The sequence below is a fragment of the Aulonocara sp. 'chitande type north' Nkhata Bay genome, linkage group LG12, assembly GCF_057382095.1.
Source record: "Aulonocara sp. 'chitande type north' Nkhata Bay isolate Kocher_YH1m ecotype deep benthic linkage group LG12, A_spYH_male_GT1.1, whole genome shotgun sequence".
In the NCBI taxonomy this organism is placed as follows: Eukaryota; Metazoa; Chordata; class Actinopteri; order Cichliformes; family Cichlidae; genus Aulonocara; species Aulonocara sp. 'chitande type north' Nkhata Bay.
The window spans coordinates 17630493-17650479 of record NC_141355.1 but is presented as its reverse complement, the minus strand read 5'-3'; the positions used below and the strand labels follow the sequence as shown (position 1 = coordinate 17650479).

The 19987-nt window shown below is 40.8% G+C and overlaps 3 protein-coding genes across 6 annotated transcripts in view; 1 reads left to right on the top strand and 2 right to left on the bottom strand.

Moving 5' to 3' along the window:
* Positions 1-6463, bottom strand: part of rtkna (rhotekin a) — a 54232-nt gene extending 47769 nt beyond the window's left edge. Inside the window, exon 1 of one of the 2 annotated variants that reach the window (XM_086313973.1) lies at positions 6035-6463. In XM_086313973.1, coding sequence (XP_086170099.1) covers positions 6035-6145 — 111 coding nt within the window. In that variant the 5' untranslated portion in view covers positions 6146-6463. The remainder of the gene's footprint in view (positions 1-6034) is intronic. The other variant, XM_086313974.1, reaches the window with a different exon arrangement.
* A 3740-nt stretch (positions 6464-10203) lies between these two features.
* smn1 (survival of motor neuron 1, telomeric) lies at positions 10204-16655 on the bottom strand. The gene is made up of 8 exons (XM_086313969.1): positions 16497-16655; positions 15710-15781; positions 15510-15629; positions 13660-13851; positions 13057-13224; positions 10868-10942; positions 10592-10699; positions 10204-10354 (listed from the first exon to the last, which is right to left on the bottom strand). The coding sequence occupies exons 1-8, from the start codon at positions 16542-16544 to the stop codon at positions 10298-10300; spliced, it is 840 nt and encodes a 279-aa protein (XP_086170095.1). The 5' UTR covers positions 16545-16655; the 3' UTR covers positions 10204-10297.
* The window catches only part of hspb11 (heat shock protein, alpha-crystallin-related, b11), an 18536-nt gene continuing 15169 nt past the window's right edge, over positions 16621-19987 (top strand). For 2 of the 3 annotated variants that reach the window (XR_015131814.1, XM_086313970.1), the window contains exons 1-2: positions 16624-16868; positions 19318-19424. Coding sequence is in view for 2 of the 3 variants with exons in the window: in XM_086313970.1 (XP_086170096.1) it covers positions 16777-16868; positions 19318-19424 (199 nt within the window). In the remaining variant the exon portion in view is untranslated. Of the gene's footprint in view, positions 16869-19317; positions 19425-19987 lie in introns of all 3 variants that reach the window. The other variant, XM_086313972.1, reaches the window with a different exon arrangement.

Sequence of the window (19987 nt, the reverse complement as noted above, 5' to 3'; positions counted from 1 at the left end):
GGCCCACATAATATGGCTCTTGGGAGAAAGAAGGTGTTAGGAATGATAGAATTAGAAGAACAAGGACTGGCAAACGGATACAGAACAAAGGGTTTACCTGCTCTACATTCCATTAAATTTACCATTTCTGTCATACAATCCAGAGGAAATCACACAGCGCTGTTCTACTACCTTATTCAGAGCCTATTCTAGTTCATTTCATATTTCTTTAATGCCATGTCGCAGCCATTCATACACATATACGTGAGCTTAGTTCACAACAATGGACGAACACAAATCCTTCCATTGTAACATTACCCTCTTTCCCAATATTACGAGAGGATGGAGACAAGAAGGGACTTGTATGGCAACAGGTCTGGGTTACTCTGACTCAAAAGCTTTATCCACCTCACTAACTGAGGTAGTAACTGAGTGAGACAGCTCTGATGATGCATGGAGGAAGTTTCCCATCTGGGAGAGTGGGAAAGTATCCAGTGATTAAGCCTTCAATACTTAGCTCTCTGTCTGTCTGTTAACCGAATCACTGCCAGTGACAGCCTTACACAGGACAGCGTATGCTGGGTGAACAAAGGAGAATATGCAATGGACCTTACTCAGAGAGACACTGGTGCTTAGTCACTGTCTGTATGTGTGTGTCTGTGTATGCGTATGAGGCAGGGGATGACCGAATGATCACATGAATGATTAACAGCAAGTTTAAAACATAAGCTTTCATTCATAATACTTGTTGGTACGGTAGGCAGGGACTTCACAATGTACAGACATGTGTGAATTAGATACTGGCTGTAAGTGTGACTCACTTCCTCTATGTGCCTATATGTATATTTTACACGCCTGTTCTGCTATCGGTCTTGTCGCCTTGTTCACAACAAAACCCTTTAATGTGCAAAAGTGCATATCAGTGTTTGGGTGGGGTTTACTTGCAACATAAGAAGCAGCAGACCCTCAGCTGTTAAACTGCACCCTGACACCAGCTGCCAAATAGAGACACTAACCACACAGCAAGACAAGAACACTTATGTCCTTACACAAAGGCAGCCTAACTTTCCATTCACAGCAGCAAGAAGCTGGAAGTAGATCACTGAACTAGAATACTGTAACAAAGCCACAATAGAGGGTAAGAAAGTAGTGCGCTAACACTGATTGCCTAAAAATGAAAAGTCCCCACAATAACCCTGAAATGTAGTTTTATCTTTTACCATCATGAGACTAACCATCTCTGCAACCCAAGCATTAAAAGTTTTATCCACCCAATGGGCCTTATAGATAAGATAAGGCTGTGAGGAAAGTGCTGCCAGCACACAAGGACATTCTGTATCTCTGAGTCTAATGATGCGTGCATGTTTGTGGGTCACAGAAACCCCAACAAACAGGTGTACTGTACATTTTGTTTTATATGTAACACAATATTTTTCCCCTTGGCAAATGTAAAGACTCACAGCAATGATGAAATTCAAACAACTGAGTCAGTGTTGCAATGGCAATTTAGTTTATATTATACTGTCAATACAAGAGCTTAAGGGCTTTTGTAGACACACCTAGACTACGAGGTGACTGTCAGCTGTTTCTTTGAATAGCTCACTCACTGAGTAAATGAATAAATTAGACTCAAATCACTATTAAGACATTAAGAATTGTTGATGTGAGTTTTCATGCCAAACAACAGATCGTTGTGTTAAATAATAAACTACAGCATAACCTTGCCTTGCTGCATGAAAATAATAGAAATTGGCGCGTGGGTTGAGTTCAACAGTGAAAGAAGTTAGAATCTATTTAATACTTTATTTGAAGAATAAAGCTTTGTTCTCACTATCACCAAACACATTAGGCAAACAGTCCAGCCATTACCACGGGGAACAATGGCTGGCCATTGGTTGAATTTTACCCGAGGCTCGATGAAACCGAGATTAAACAATTTAAAATTTGTGCGAGCTCACAGACGCTGCGTGGGAAAAGTCCTCCGCAATGACGTCGCCATTAAAAAAAAGAAAAGAAAAGTTAAACATTTACTGGTTAAAACATCAAACCCAGAAAGTCTCCCAGCAGACAGCTCCAGTGGCGAAGCTTTGTTTAAGAAGAGAGGTTTCACAATGGCTAAACTTTTCCCTGGCATCTCTCCTGTACCCCTGCAGTGTTAAAAATGCGAGAAAGCCCTGAGGGTACACATGTGAAACACACACGCGCATGCACGCACACACACACACACGCGCACATATCTCTATGTAGGGCAGTCTTCAAGCAGTTATTCAAGAATTCAGGAAAGCGGAGTGCATCCAGTCTTCAGAAAGCTCAGGCCTCTGAGTCCCTTCCCAGGCATTTCACGCCCCAGAACAGTGTTTAGTTTTTGGCTACAGTGCAGCGCAATAAGCCAATTGTTTTTTTGTTTTGGTACACAGGCCTGCCTTGAATGTGAGACTTTCAGCATTCCTTCAAAGTGAGTCTTCACTCAGCTTGGGGTGCTTTGTCTTTGTTGGCAAAAAGTGTTTTTCCCGACAACATCTACGCGACCTCTCTCCCTTCGTGTGTGCTCTCAGGCAGATATATGCTTACATAAAGAGGTCACAGTCTTCTGCCAGGCCACATGAAACACCAGAAGCGGCACTTGGAGGCCGCTGCCTCTGTGAACTATAAAACACACGTTTAAACATCTGGAGAAAACATACTGGTTTGTAACTCCAAAGTAGATCAAATATTACCAAGGTGCAACAGTTTCGACTGATAAAAGGTCATAAATTAGTAAAAACGAAACAAAGCAAATAAACCTTTCTCTAGCTGACTAACGTGTTCTTTTTATGGCCAAATGATAAGCAAAGACAGTTAGTATCCAAAATTTCACTAAAGCCACAACTATGTTCACTTTGGATACTTCCTTTAGAGAGCCTGTGGCTACACAGGGTGGAGGAGAGCATGACACCAAAGCCAACCACAACCCAAAACTGTTAAAGCTTTTTCCCAACAGAAATGGCACACTCCCAGACCTTGCCATACACTGTTGCAGGCTGAGAAAAGAGTGTGGGTGGATGGGCGCGCCATCGCGTATACCTAACCACTTCCTGGCCCTTTATAGCTGGTATTAGCCACAGCGCTGTGGACCAGTGTGGTCCATCCTTGAATTAAACATGGCACGACGGCAGAGCAATGAAATAGTGGACATTCCACCACCACCTCCATAATAACTGCACTATCCCAATCTCCCACCGCATGCCTGGCTGGCTTCAGCTGAAAGAACAGAGCTGGTGAGGATGGAGACAGTGTGTGTGTTTGTGTTTTTGTGTGTGTATAGACTGTGTACAGATACACTGGTGGCCTTGTGGATCAGAGTGAAAAAGCAGATGTGCTCTTCGCTCCCACTGAGCAGGCAGTCAAAGGATCGACGAGACGGCTGCTGTGTGGACATCTGTACAAATCACTTGTTCGCTTTCTCACTCTTCCAGCTTGTGGCCATATCACCCTGTCAATTTGTGATACAAAAACAGCAGAATGCCTCGGCTCTATGCCGCAGAAGACGCAGAGAGAGAACACTGCAAGACAGCCAGCCAGGACCTTTATGTTTCGATAATGTAGAGACACTCGAATTACATTCAAGCAGCATAAAAAAAGCTTGCCGTGGATGTAATATATCTAAATGTCGAGCAGCGCCTGGCAATATTTTAAACATTTGAATATTTTATTTGCATAACTGATTGCACTACTTAAACAATTTATGGAAATCACCAACGTCTGCCACTGGATTTTTTTAACGCCATTTAAAGGATAAAAAATATGCAATGCAAATTCATAATTGCACTCCTGTATATCTGATGGAATATAAGGGCCTGGATTTGATAAATGGTGTGTGCGTTTCATTTGTTGATAACATGTCACTGACTTAGAAAAATTCGACACAGGCCACCTTCGCTCGCACACATTTACATAAGAGAATCAAGTGCTGGCACATTCGCACAAACGTGATACTCCCTGGCACTGTGAAAACAGGGTGCTTTCACAGCGCTTCATTGAAATGCTGCAGATTGGTTCCACGGTGGCACAGAGAGAGCCCCGTAACACAGGGAGCCAGAGGAAGGTCCCAAGTTCCTGAAAGAGGATCATTAGCATTGGCAACAAAGGCAGAGACACAAATTACTCTTGTATGAGAACCAGTGGAAAGCAGATTACAGAGTTAAGGAAGTGATCATTGTTGTCGTTGTGAAAAGAAAGGAAGTCTTTACCCTGATAAATAACTAATACAGAGACCGAGGGGAAGTAATGAGAATTAGAGGTGGAATATTTATGAAGCTAGCTTTGAGGCTGGTGTTGCTAGTCATTTCTTATCAGTACTTCAACTGTTTTTGGTTTAATTTCCCAAAAGAATAGACAAAACAGTACAAAAATAGGTAAACACTAACCTTCACTAAAGCACACTGGCCAAATTAATGATTACTATGTAATAAGGTTAATAACTCCTGCTCTGCACACTAAAAAGACTGTGCTATTTCCTCATCTCTCTTATAACAGTGCCTTTGAGAATGTTTGTTTATGCAATTTGTAAGCTCCTTTTTTTATTTAATGTCTGATCTTCAGCTCGCACCACCTGATAGAAACCAGACAAGACATGAGATCATCCCCTCCTGTCTGTGAAGCTGTACAGACTTAACCACATTAACACCGCTGCACATCTAGTGAGTGTAACTGGCCTGTGCAGGCCTGTGTGCCAGATATGATATATACAGGCTCCTCAGATGCCGGATCCGAGTAAATCTGACTGCGGATCAATACGATGGAGTGTGCCTCACCTCCCAGGGGTTAGTAGTGTTTTCTTGTGACATGAATTATAAACAACAGGTGAACATACAGTTGCCTGACAATGTTTATGCCTGCACACGGTTATAAAGCAAGTGAGATTCAGGGATGTAGGAGAGAGCAAATCAATACCCTGCCTTGATCGTTTGCTATATTGCACCATTAACATTCCTTATGTATCCTCTTACATCTGGGCCTCCCCGTCTCTTTGCTCACACACACTGTTTCACACGTACACATCCCCTTGTCTTACTCCTGTCTGGCAAAACAAAATCCCAATCATCAGCTTCCAGAACTGCAGACACATCTCATATGTGAGCGTACTTTTAATTTAGCAGATCCAAAAACAACAAGGATGTGCTTTTGACTAAAAGCAGTTTAAAATTAACATGCAATCTAATGAGGGCTCACAGGCAAGTGTGCATGTCTGGAAGGGAGTGCAAAGAGAGGTGCACAGAGGCAAGACTTCCACCCAAACACTATTAAAGTGGATCGTGAGTAAAAATAATTAGAGGTAAGTTTGGAAGTCACTTCTAAGCCTGCCTGCTTTACTGACAAACAGTGGCTAATATGAAGCAGATGCTGACATGGGCGATTTGTAAGCAGGAAGAGGGAAAACATGCAGGAAGAATTGCAGTTCTAATCCAGTGACAAACAGCTGAGGGGGGGAAACACAGGACTACAGCTTTGACCTAGTTCCCAACTTATTGTTGAGGATGTATTGCCCAGCAGTCAAAAGTGAAACATTTAAAAAGAATTAAAAGTGAGTTGCTTTGAGAAAGTTTGCAGATAAAATGTCAGAGAGATGTGTAATGATTTAATAATGTAATACATTTAATGAAAGAAAAAGAAAAGAATCTGAAGGTTCAAGCATCATAACCAAAACTACACAATACAAGGCTGAGGAAGTTACCATAGAGACACGTTAAAGTCTCTGCGGGTACATTATTAGTTTTTATTTAGAGTCGGGTAAAGCGGTTTGGAAATGCTGCAATTAGACGTTTAATTTGAAGACGTGAGCGCAGCAGCAGCAGCAGCTCTCCTGTGCAATTTAATTAAGTTTTTTTGTGTGTGTGCCGAGCAAAGCAGGCTACACTCTCGCATTCGGAGCAAGATTAAAAGTCTACCAGATATTTTGGTTTGTAGAGGGAGTGAGATCAGTCGAAGTTGTAAACAGAGCATTTCTCTTCTCTCTCTGTGTGTGTATGTGTGTTTGAGACGGCTGCGATAAGAGAATCGGAGAATCAGAGTCTACCTGGGATGTGTCCAGGAAAACGCTCTTTCTGAACTTCCCCCGCCGTATCTCCATTTCAAGGGCAGAGCCGCGAGCAACGGTGGCTCTCGCTGTTTGATTTCGGCAAAACATCGTCTCTGCTTTCTGGCAACTTCAGTCAGGGCAAGCCCCGTGTGGAGCGTTTTAGTTCAACTTGAATGGAGCGCAAAGCGTAAGAAGCCGCTTCGAAAACTGCCGAACAACCAAAGCGCACAAGAACCAGGTTGGCATAAAAAACAAAAAAGCCCACAAAAATTTAAGCAACCACCCCAAAACACCGGCGCTCCTTCTGATGTGAGAGGCTGAAGCAGGTCTTCTGGCAGGAAAAGAGCGATTGAAGGGCCTTCCTTGTCAGCAGTTTCCCAGTTTTCACAGCACTGTCCCGAGTGCGTCCAGCAGTGACACAGTGACACCCCATGTGGTACAGCTGACTGAGACCTAACTTTGCCCTGCTCTGCATCCAGAGACCTCTACTGGTGATGAATGGCAGAGACTCACTATTGCACTTCGAAAACCCTGTTGCAGGCCCACTTTTTTTCTTTTTCCTTTCTTTTTTCTTTTTCACTGAAGCGATTACTTGGAAACTCTTTCACAACACAAACTATTTAAGCATTAAGGTGTAGTATGCACCATGAAATAAATTACATATAAGCAAATAAATAAATAAGGGAAAAAAGTCCAATTAGCCTTTATTTTGAGAGCCTTGTCTGCTTTTCCAGTGTTTCCTAGGCATTATTGTCAAAGTGTAACACATTGCTATTCTTAATCCCATTTCCATATATATTTTAATAAGCGAAAGTTTCTCAGTTGTATTAATTGCTCGTGTTCACATCACTGGGATGACAATGAAAATCGGTTTTATCGGCAGCTTTAGCTGCCAGCTGAAGGCTTTCGTAGCCACTCATAAAAGGAGGCTATAAGGATCTTTTTAAACATAATGTTTATAACAGTCATTATGTGCTCCTCTGGAATTCTCTTTTCCCTAATATCAATAATGTAGCCACTTTACGGGGCTGTAAAGATAGGGGTATGGACTTTACTTTCATGGTAAGACGTTTTATTTATGAGCATCTGCAACAGAGCATGACGACCCAGCAAGAACGTGAATCAGAATTTGTGACTGTGCTGGAGCTTCTGGGTCAGAAGGTAATCGAGGCTCTTTCTCGTTGACACCGAGGTCACGTCCACGAAAAGAGACAGAGGCCTTCATCCAGTTCAAAAGCATAAGAAAATAAGAAAATAAATCAGATACGCATCCCTTGAAGTTACTGTATGAACCGGTTGCCTTTGTTGCAGGTCATCAGCACAAATGTCTGATACTTTGCACGTCTTGTCTGAATGCTTCAAATTCAAAAAACCCTTTTCTAGATCTGCTTTCTTTGATAAATTGAGCAATTCACTTGTGATATTTCAACTATTCAAGGCAAAAGAGAAGTCTGGGCTTTGTCAGTTATCCATCCATTTACTGCAATCCCATATTTCAAATACTCCTTTATGCAAAAAAGACACACAAAAGTTAAAAAGCCTAGGCTGGAAATCAGTTCAGCAAAATAAAGTCTTAGACAGGGATCAGTGTGAGTCAATGCTGGCTGTAATGATCTTATTATTTATTTTAACTGCTTTCATACATAATATGTAATTACCTTGGTATCATATATTGCTGTTTTTTAAAATTATTATTTGTTTTGTTGACTTCTGTCTGAATCATAAACAGCTGTCTGTCTGCCAATATTTAAATATTAATTTTGTGATTGTTTGCTGGCACTTCTTTGTATGTAAATATGTAAATAGCGCTGCTTTTCAAATTCTCTGTCGCAGCCACTTTACTCAGGTTGGTACGCAGCCCTCACCGACACTTTAAATCTGTGATTTAACACATAGAGCTGAGTTTTACCAGTTCTGCTTAATAGTGCAAATTTATATTTAACTGTGTCAACAAACATTTTGTTGCGTTTGGTGTTAATGGTGTTTGTGCCACTATTTTCAAGATGTAATGTTGACTGCAGTGAATGTTTGGCGCTCTATCTTTGTGGAAAAAGGAAAAGGGGTTAGCACAGCTCCCGTTTCTCTAAAAATCCCCCAAAGTCTCTTATCTAAAAGCAGGTTGTTTGTTGATGTTGGGAGCTTGGGTAAATAGCTAAAGGCACTGTAACTCATGCAGCAATGCGATCTCACTTGGATGTCTGTCTGTTTCCTAGAAGGATCTATGTGAAATGCAGATTATGTTTACATGCTTCACGTAGTTCTGGTCAGTAGGGGGTAGACAGTCACAGAGGGGAGCAGTGCTTTCCCAAGCAAGGTCTGACCCCCTTTCAACTCCTCACTGGGCTCCACTGAGCCCTTTGGGCAGCTCAGTTTGCTGCAGAGTCAGGCAAGCAATGGGCTTATGTGCAAGCCTCGCCATGGCAGATTTTAGACCCATCTGTGGGGAAAAGATATGTCTGGTTTATCACCCCTCATTTATAGTGCATATTCTATTTGTAAATCCCACAAACTACATTTTCTCCTGTTACCGTCCCTCTTTCTTCTCCTGTTCTCTCTCTTTTGCCCCCGCACATGCACACAAAACAGCAAAAAAAGAAAGAAAAAGAAAACAAAAAGACTGCTGCAGTGAGAATCAAATACAGCAGTAAACACCGGCAGTCACAGTGGGCAATAAAATGCCGACCACAGCCAGTACACAAACAAAGAGACTGCTCTTCTGTCAAGCAATGGCTATGGAGCAGCTGGAGGAAGATCACATGGTATAAAAAAAAACAACAAAACAAAACAAAAAAAAAGCCAGGAGACAATCATGCTGTTACAACCTATCACAAAACCATATTCTGTTCAACCTTCTCTCGCTCTCACACACAAATTGCTCACCACTTCAGGAAGAATGAGCATAAAGTAGAGGAAATATAGGAAATATGTTCATGAAATGAATGTGGCACAGCTTCAGCAGCATGATTGTGGCTGTTGCCACTGTAATTGCATGTGGTTTTCTATATTCTAAATATAAAAATGAACAAAGTATCTGCAACCATCGTCCCATTTCCTCCTCTGTTCCTACACTATTAAACCTCAAACATTCCAGCATAGTTTTCAGGACATCGGAAAGAAAGTCACGAGCAGACCCTGAGTTGTCATTATACAAAATATTAGAGCCAAGAAAGTAATATGCCTAATTTGTGGCAAAATGGAGTTTTGAAATCTAGGTGTTCCTACTGGAAATATCTCCCAAAGAATTTGTCAAGTACAAAAGACATTAAAAAGAAAAATTGGCAGAGAAATTGCATTAGAACTGCTTCAGTCCTCGAAACATAAGCCTTTTATTAAATATTCCCTCATTTGATGTTGATTGTGTTGGAGAGTGCCCACAGGTCCAAAATATTCCAAAGGCGTTAATTGGGTGATTGTTAAGGCTGTAGCATGTTAATATATATTTATCCACACCGTGACGCCTCCACAGGTTTTTCCCTCCATTTGTCTGTGGTCCTAATGTCTCAGTACTTTTCTCTAATCAATCTTTATCTGCACGACTAGTTCACTGTAATACTGTCTGTAGCTGAAACTGTGCCTTCTATCAGCCTGAAATATGCGTCTACGTGATGCGAGCTGAAAAAGATTATGATGGATGTGATTCTATATCGGGCAGCAGATGAGGGAATACCTCAGGGAAAATGGGGAGCTCGTATCCAAGGAACATATTGGAAAGACTCTCTGAATTAACAGTGTGGAAATCACCAGAGGGACTAAACACAGGACTGAAGTCTGGGTTGGAATCGAATTCTAAGGATGGCAAGTGTACAGTATACAAACTAATGGTGGCATAAAATGTTCCTTTGTGCGGCCGTTGTTTTGAACAGGACTTAAAAAACAGCTGATGATGTATTCATGCCATATTTTCCTATAAATACATTACACCAGTCTGACTTCTACTGGACAATATTTGCCATTACAACCATATGCTACTGAGTTCATCGCATACACACAAGTAATATCCAGTAATCCTTTGGGGTTTTTTTGCCATTCTGTAAAATCAATTAGCAAATATGTTTGTTTTTTAAAGTGATAAAGTGGATCTTATTAAGCAATTGCACTGTACAAAAAAGTAATGTATACAGTCTTTTCTAGCATAATTGAAACTATATCCAAGAACAGGTACCCGCTGTGTTCTCATAGTCTTTATTTCATCTATTTACAAAGAATACAAAACTTTCTTCCATTACTTCATATGAACAGACAGACATAACAAGCAGGGCTTCATTTGTGATGCTGTTTTGTCCAGTTGGAAGCTTCTTTGCGCCCTTGTTTCAGCCCCTACGAAAACACAATAACCCCCAAAATATTACTCATTTTATGAATCCATGACTTTTACATATTCCTAAAAATCTGAAAGGAAAAATAAAGCAACTTAACCAAAAAGGCAAAGGAAAAGCATCAACATTACCATAAACAATTGACTACTATTTACAGCATAACAAAAGGTGAGGTATGTACAAGCTCCAAATCCATGTTATAACCTCCCAAGAAGCCAGCAGGGCTCTGTGCACGTACCAGATAGTATCCTGTGTGATATCCACTCATATACCAGGAGATGAGCATGCTGCCCAAGGCTTCATCATCCACCATGTCAGGGCTCATTGGTGGAGGTGGAGGAACCATCTAAGGTGGAGGCATCAACAGCAGAGCGAATGTTCAGGATGCAGTTGTTGGTGTTTAACGTTGCCATTTGTTAGACCCTAACATGTTATATCCTAAACTGTATCTACCTGCTGTAGAGTAAACACACTCCTTTAGCTTTGCTAAGGGTAAAAATTGATCCCAACTCACCGGTGGACCAAAAGGCATCATGGGAGGCCATGGAGGAGGTACAGGCCCATGACTACCAGATCGCTTGCTGCTCCCCTGGTGCAAGACAAAAGACACAAAGATGGAAATCAACAGCTTGTAATATCATTACCACATAAAGTACCCAAGATAACGAGAGAGGCTTGAAACTATTTTCATTAGGGAAACTTATCTAAACTGAAGTAAGCGCAGTCTGATGTCTTCCAATTCTTTTACTCAAAATAACTTCTTCTCAACATGGACATAAATATCATGGAAATATTAGGCTTTTATTGATATCTTTGAATTGCTCTGTGAGGCAAAATGATTGCACATTGTTAAGCCTGGGGAGCTGAGACCAGCCTGATAGAGGTGATGTGGTGGTGGTAGGGATTATTAAAAAACAAATCCACTCCAGCTGTTAATGCAAGAGGTCTAGAAAAAAAGGGCAAGGTGCATGGCCTTTTAGCTTTGGTTAGTGTCTGCCTAAGTGGTAACTTTTCTGTGCCAAGGAAGGTTAGTTCAACAACACTAACTGGATTGATCAATACCAACGAAACATCGGACAAGACAGGAATGATTACTGTAAGCATTTCTACACCAATGCAAATTCAAAGATAATCACAAAGTGCAGGCTTGTCATGAAACAGAAGCTGCTTAAACAACATTGTCACAGTCCAAAGTTAGTGAGGTTTTGGACCAAGTGGCTGGTGTCCAAAATCAAAACTTTCGAGCTCAAATAAAGTTTGTTGCTTCCCACATGAGAATTAAAAAAAAAAAAAAAAAAAAAAAAAAAAGCTGAGACACTTAAACCTCATCATGATTGTTACGCATGGTGGTGGCAGCATCATACTGAGAGGCTGATCTACTGCCAGTTAAATTAATATAAGCACGGGTGCACATAGGTGGTCCGCAGGTGCGCATTTGCTGTCAAAATAACAGACACGCACCAGATAAGAAGTTGCAACGCGTTTGTGTACATAGGATTTTCTGGAGGAGGACAGACATTTGTTTAGAACTCTTAAAGATGTCGAAGAAGCTCCTTTAAGCAATTACTTTGGTGTTCCTCCACCTCCAAAGAAATGTCAGAAGGAGTCCGAACCGCAAAAGCAGCGCATATTCCCGGAAAAGTGGTGAGGAGGTGAGCTGGCTTCAAACAAACGATGAATGCACAGAGATGTGGTGCAGAATATGCTGTGAAAATCCCACTCTAGCGGACAAAAACAGTGCCTTTTTATATGTATGCAAACGCGCGTTGCAACTTCTTATCTGGTGCGCGTTTTTTTATTTTGACAGTGAATGCGCACCTGCGGACCACTTATGTGCACCTCTGAATATAAGTTAATGAATGAGAAGGACTTTCCAGAATTCTTCATCATAAGCTCAAAACATCAGATAGATGTTTGAAACCTGGAAACAGTTGTGTCGTTTTGCAGGACGATGATCAAACACTCATTAAAGTTGGATAAAACACAAAGCTCAGTGTAAAAATAAGGCATTTGAAATAAAATTCAATAGCTGAATACAACCATATAAAAAAGTGAAATATGCTTAGTAAGAGCTGTGCCAGAAGACCATAAATTTAAGATTTTAACTTTTGTCAAGAAAAGAGGTAAAATATGTATATCATGGTGCAAACAAACAAACAAAAAAGAACATTTAAGCAAATTTGTTGATGATTTGTATTTATAACTCTGATGCTTTTTGATTTCAAGTCAAAGATTAGTTAAAACTTTTTTGTTTTTAATATCCATCATTATTACAAGCATTAGTCCCCACATTTCCTGGAAAGCACTAAAAGCCACAAATTCATGTCCATAATAAGTGTATGTATGCTTTTAAACTGAACAGTCAGCATGTAGAGGCTCAAAGAAGGCTTAAGATAATGTACAATATTTTTTAAAACACACTATTTCTTTTCTACTCTTTACAGTTGGGTCCACATAAAGAAATTGGGCCTATTACAATCCAGTCCTGCAATAAATGTTCATATTCTATCTTTAGTGTTCAGATTATAAACACTTTGCTCACGTTTCCTCTTTCTGAATACAACAAACATTCAACCTCCTATCGGGAATTTAATTAATACCTGAAAATGATTTAATCACAATTTAAAAACAAAAATAAGCATGAAAGTAATTTTGTTGGCAGACTAATAATGAATCAGCTCCCTAAAGAGCCTTTCTTCTTACCTGTCTGAAAGCATGCATGGGAGGTGGTATTGGAGGAAATCCAGGAGCCCACATAGGAGGTGATTCTTTGTGGGTCTTGGACTTGTGGCCCTTATTAGGTGACTGTTTGTGCTGGTTTGGAGTAGCTGACCTGTCACTCTCCTCCGTTGAAGATTCTGCTTCATGCACCTATGGATAGCAAAGACATACTGCTTTGATCTTTCTCCCCAATTTCACACCACTGGGAACAAATACAGAGAAATCCATAAACATATCTGAATTTGTTTGGGAAGCAGTAAGAAATGATCCAGACAAAAACAGAAAGCGCTAACCCATCTATCCATCCTTAGTCCTAAGTTTTAATAGACTAAGAAAGCAATCTGTTAATCGGCAGTGATTTCCATGACTCACCATTTGATAAAATGGTAAAAAAATATTTAAGCCTGATTTGGTCACAATATTAGTTTTGCTATTTTAACATTCATGATGTGCAATGATGTGAATAATGAAGGTAAAAACTATGTGCAAATTGTGTCAGGGAACAATACTACCATTTTCTAATAACTGAATTGTTATTTGTATTGTGCTGCTGTTATGTGAATGCATTTATTTGCACTAGTTTACCTTGGCATTTGATTCCTCATCACCCTCCGAAAACTCTGACAGCAGGTCTTCAAGATTCTGCTCCTCCTCGTTGCCATAGCCTGTATAAACAACTATACAAGTGCCTCTCTTCTTGTCTATGGAGGCGACCGTGGCTGCATAGAGCTGGCCATCCTCGGACCAGTAAGCACTGCATGAATTCCCAACCTGCCACTGTGACACAACATAAACTGTAATTAAAGTGAAAGTGTAAACATGTGTAAACAACACTGTTTTTGAATGTCTCTGAATTACCAACAGGATACAGTTGTGGTCAGAAAAAAATACTCATCATGGGCATGAATGTCATGGTAACATGGTGCAGAAGAGGTGCACAAGTTTAAATTAAATTTCTATGGGATCAAAAGTATACATAAGGCAAATATACATATACTCTGAATAACGCGTTAAATGTCCCTGAGCAAGTCGCATCTCCACCAGATGGCTTTTGGTAACCATCAACAAGCTTCTGGTGTATTTCTGGTTAAATATTTGATCATTCTTCTCAGCAGAACTACTAGAGTTCATTTAAATTTGTTGGCTTCCTGCACAAACCCAGGTTTTAAGCAAAGTCCACAAATTTCAACGGGGGTGCGGTCGGGCTTTGGGAAGGTAATTCCAAAAGCTTAATGTTAGCCTGCTTTATCCATTCTAAATCCAGTTTTGATGTGTGTTTGGGATCAATGTCCTTTTGGAACACCCAGTTTTCCCAGTTTTTTTAAACTTTACTGCTCCAAACAGACCTCTTGTCATTGTGGACAAATAGCTCAACCTTTGTCTTGTTTGATCATAAAGCTTTTCTACACAAGACATTTGGCTTGTCCATGTGGGCTGCTGCAAATTTCAGGCAGGCTTGAAGATCTTTTGGTGAAGGTGCTTCTTTCTTGGTTGGCACCCTTCCACGTCACAGTGATGCAAAACTTGCTTCACTGTGTACAGTGACACTGATGTTGCAGCAGTTTCCAGTTCATGGCAGACTTGAGCCTCAGCAGTTCCTGGGTTGTTCCTGGACATCCTAACACATTTCATCTAATCTGAGAATGTGACAGATTGGGTCTTCTTTGAGACCTTGGATGAGAGGTCACGTGTCCAAGTAACTGTTACTTGCTTACAATTGTTTAAACTGATTATCTTAAAATCTGAAGTTGTTTAGGGACAGCTCCGAAACCATCCCAACTCGTATAAATGTACGAATCTCCTTCTTAGACCTTCATAGAATAGCCTGGAGTTTCCTATTGTAACAAGCACCGGTCAATCCAATAACTGCTGCCATGCAAATCCTATTTATGATGGCAGAGAAACTATTTGTTTTAGTCAATCATGATCACTAATGACAAGTTAATAGGCCTTGCCAAGTTCTAAGTCATTGTTGAACCTTCAGCACCACTTACTAAAATATTTAAGTGAACGTATGTATATATTTAAGCCTGCATTTATACTTTTCACTCTGTGTGGATTAGAGAAAATCCACCTCCCAAAAATGAGTTGTCCACCACATTCTTGATTTTAAAACCCATTTAGGATGTACAGTATGCTGTGCAATCACTCCACAAAGTAAAAAGAACAGTTCAAAGAAATCATTAAAATCCTTAAAATTATGATGACAATCATGCTTGTGATAAGTGTAGTTAAACTTCTAACCATAACTGTAGAAACTGTAAATGAAAGACACATTTCGACCACTGATTTGAAACACAGAATCTAAACTGACTTATGTTAAAATGTACTCTCCAGTTTGATACCTCTGACAACTTTGTAAATCATGTGTAAATATTTAACTCTAAACCTTTTCCCCTTCAAATGTATCTGTAGCTTTAGTTCCAGTTCCTCACCTCTTTTTCTGGTGCTGCATTGTTTCTTTTCCTACTCTGGTTCTTCTTGTTGTTCTTGCGTTTCTTTCCTGGTTGGTTTTTCTTTGAGATTTGTGGCTCATCTTCACCCTTAAGGGCAGTCTAACACGCAAATCAAGAAGAGACTTTAAAATAGCAAACAACATTTAACATTCACACATACTGCAATAATCCCAAGTTACCTTGAAAGATGCAACTGCCTTGTCATAAGCCTTTATCAGTGCGGTGTCATCCCAGATGTCTGAATCATCACTCTGGAAGAGAACAACAAATTTGGAGTCTTTACAATACAAACATGTGTTTTTAATGGGTATAAATAAATAATGGCTAAACATTACGTGATTTAAAAATAATAAATAATACCTGCAAACCAGATGACATTTACAGCCAATATTTATTTGATGTGTCAAAATAATTCACTAAATAGTAAAAGACGGTGTGCTGAAGAGCAGAAAGACTTTAAACAATTTATGATGAATAATTAATCAATTTCTTTCGTAGAAAACAGGATAAACAGCATACAAAAAGACGAACACATTAAATGTTGCTAAATTATTATTATTATTTTTAAATCTGTCTTAAATCCACAATTATAATGAAGCATCTTACAAGCAGTGCATGCAAAAACAGAGGCAGGATGCAAAGGATTTTAGGCTTATTGTACAGTACACCGTTGTCTCCTATGAACTGTTGCAACTCAACCTAAAACTACTTTGTAAAGCATTTTTGTAACGCATATCCACAATGGTATATTCCAATAAAGCCACGTTTTGTTTATTGAAGCACATCTGGTATATTGTGTATTTCCGGCTTGACTTCTTTTATTACTTTTCTCATATCTTAACTTAGCCTAACTCAACGTTGGTTTAGCTTTTAGCTATATAGCTCACCGCCTCAAACAACTGTACAGACAGCATAGAAGCGTCATATAAGTCATGTTCCTCCGCGTAATACTGCATTATTACTCGCCTGTCCAGTTCCGCGCGTAAAAAGCACTTCCTTGCATCCGTTCGCCATGTGAACAATTGCTGTATCCAGTGCTAGCCGCTAACTCCTAAACATCTAACTAGCAGCGTGCGTCGGAAATTGTGACGTACAGCATTGCGACGTTTATATCTTGCGACGCAGTGGTTGGCTTGGTAACGGCAATTGACGACTTTCCCCCCTTAAGAATCTGTAAACAAAGCATTTGTTGTGTTCTGTTATAGAAAAACCAGAAAGCCTCGGAGACTATAACCTTTTCTGTGCGATGATTGAGTCGTCTTTAACTTCTTTAGGTGCGAAAGTTGTCCTCGTTGCATCCAGCGATGAAAATCACCCACCAGAAAACATTATCGACGGGTGAGTGCTAGTTTTTAAGCTGTGATTATCTCAGCAATTTTATCTTTGTCAATTTTCATATATTCATTTAAACAAAAGGAAACAAATTATGTGATTTTGCTACAAGCTGCTACTTAACGGCGCCTGAAGATGCAACTTAAAATTGCTTCTTTGCTAAGCTGTCTGTTGTGTTGACATAACACTGGTTCGTCCCTTCAAATTCAAAGTAAACTTTATTGTCATCTCTGCTAAATACAGTTCAGTATATAGAGACGAGACGACGAGGCTCTAGTTCCATACAGTGCAAAAGAACAACAAGAAATATATAAAGAGTAAGAATAAAAAGAATAAATATATATACACTTTGAGACTGAGGTAAGGGGAGTAAATATACACTTTGAGGTAAAAGGGTTAATAACAGTCTAAAATTTACAATTTAGATTTAAGGTGACTTTGAAGTGGTTTAAAATGACCATGATTCCTGAGAGTAGGATTCTCCATAGAGCAGCATCTGTATTTACAAAGGCAGTGGTATGTGGAGTCCGGTAGAGTCAGTTAGTGGTTTGTGTGGGTGTATTGGGTGGGGGGAGCTGGTAGTGAGTTCAGGAGTCTGATAGCTTGTGGGAAAAAGCTGTCTCTCAGTCTGGAGGATCGGGCCCCAATGCTGCGAAGCGTCTGCCGGATGGGAGGAGGGAAAAGAGTCCATGTGAGGGGTGTGACGGGTCACGCACGATGCAGGAGGTCTTACTGATGCAGCGTTTGTGAAAAATGTCCTGTAGCAGAGGGAGAGATGTTTCAATGATCTTTGCAGCTGCGTTGACGATCCGATGTAGCTGGCTGAGGTCACCGACTTTGCAGTTTCCAAACCACACGGGGATGCAGCTGGTCAGAACACTCTCTATTATGCCCCTGTAGAACATGGTGAGGGTGGGAGGAGGGAGGTTGGCCTGCTTCAGGCGTCTCAGGAAGTGGAGGCGCTGCTGGGCCTTTTTGGTGATGGAGGTGGTGTTGGCGGTCCAGGTGAGGTTGTCTGAGATGTGAACTCCCAGGAAATTGGTGCTGTTAACAGACTCGACTGTGGAACCGTGGATGCTGAGTGGTGTGTGAGTAGAGCGAGTCTTCCTGAAGTCGACGATCATATCCTTGGTTTTGTCCATATTTAGTGACAGGTTGTTTTCACTGCACCAGAACGCCAGCTACTGAACCGCATCTCTGTACTCTGACTCGTCGTTGCTGCTGATGGGTCCAACCACGGTTGTGTCGTCAGCGAACTTGATGATGTGGTTAGAGCTGTGTAGGGCGGTGCAGTCGTGTGTCAGGAGGGTGAACAACAGAGGGCTGAGAACATAGCCCTGAGGAGCTCCTGTGCTCAGCCTGATTGTGCTGGAGATGTTGTCGCAGATTCGGATGGACTGAGGCCTCTCTGACAGGAAATCTAGTATCCAGTTGCTGAGAGAGGTGCTCAGTCCCAACTTGCTGAGTTTGTCGAACAGTTTTTGGGGAATAATGCTGAATTATCTGAGTCTATGAACAGCATTCTGACATAGTTGTCTTTCTTGCCCAGGTGGGAGAGGTGAAGTGCAGTGGAAATGGCATCCTTGGTCGACCTGTTTGGCCAGTATGCAAACTGCAGCGGGTCCAGTGAGCAGGGGAGGTTGCTCTTCACATGCACCACGACAAGTTTCTCGAAGCACTTCAAAATGATGGGGTCAGGGCGATGGGACAGTAGTCATTCAGGCAGATTACAGAGGATTTCTTTGGCACCGGGATGATGGTGGTGGACTTGAAGCACGCTGGGATGATCATCTGACTCAGTGATGAGTAGAAGATGTCTGTGAAGACATCGGCCAGCTGATCAGCGCAGCCTCTCAGCACGCGACCTGGGATGTTGTCTGGTCCAGCAGCTTTCCGTGGGTTGACCTTGGTGAGAGATCTCCTCACATCGGCTGCAGGCAGAGAGATGTTCTGGTCGGTGGTGGGGGGCGTGGCTTTCTTTGCTTGTGTGTTGTTCAGGGCATCAAACCGTGCGTAGAACTTGTTCAGCTCCTTAGGAAGTGTGGCATCTCCATCACAGGTGCCTGTTGCAGGCTTGCACTGTGTGACGGCCTGAATGCCCTGCCATAAACTGTGAAAGTCCTTTGTGTTGTGGAAGTGGCTCTGGATCTTATGTGCATGTGCATGCTTTGCTTGTTGGATGGCGCGAGAGAAATTTGGGTGTCTTGAATTAGGGGCTTTATTTTTTGCTTGAATGAGTCACATGATTGTGCAAATGACTGGAAAAGCGGTAGGACTATTGCTTTAGCTAACATTTTTAATATTTCAAGAAAGTCTGGCTACATGGCAGCAAAATATGAAGGTTTTTTTGTGCAATATTGTATATCTACACAACAAAAGTTGATATCAAAATGTGATCTAAAAAGGTTTCATCAATGGTAAAATGTCATGATTTTCTGTCTTTCTTATCACTCAGAAACACTAAAACGTTTTGGATGTCCACTGGGATGTTTCCTCAAGAGTTCATCATTCACTTCCCTGAACCTACAAACATTGGCACTGTGACAGTGGACAGCTACAATGGTATGGAGGCTGTGTGCACCTTAGGTCAAACATACATGTCCAGTTCTAAAAACGTTGGGTCCATGTGTAAAATTTGATGAACTGAATATAATAATTTGCAAATCTTATAAACCCATATTTTATTCACAATAGAACATAGAAAATTAAAGAATTTTAAGAAAAAATAATGGTTCATTTTTAATTCAGTCGTATCAGTACGTCCCAAAAAAATGTCAGGGCTGTGACTACACTGCGTAGTATCCCCTCTTCTTTTAAGAACAGTCTGTAAATGTCTGGAAACTGAGTGACCAGTTGCTGGACTTTTCTTGTCTGACATTCTAGCTGTTCAGTAGTCATGGGTCTTTGTTGTTTTTTTTGGGTTTTTTTAGTTCATGATGAGCCAAGTGTTTTGAACTATTGAAAAGTTAGGACTGCAGGAAGGCCAGTTCAGCACCTAGACTTGTCTATTATAAAGTCAAGCTGTCGTAATAAGTGCAGTATACAGTTTAACATTGTCTTGTTGAAACATGCACGGTCTTCCCTGAAAAAGACGTCATCTAGACAAGAGCATGTGTTGCTCTAAA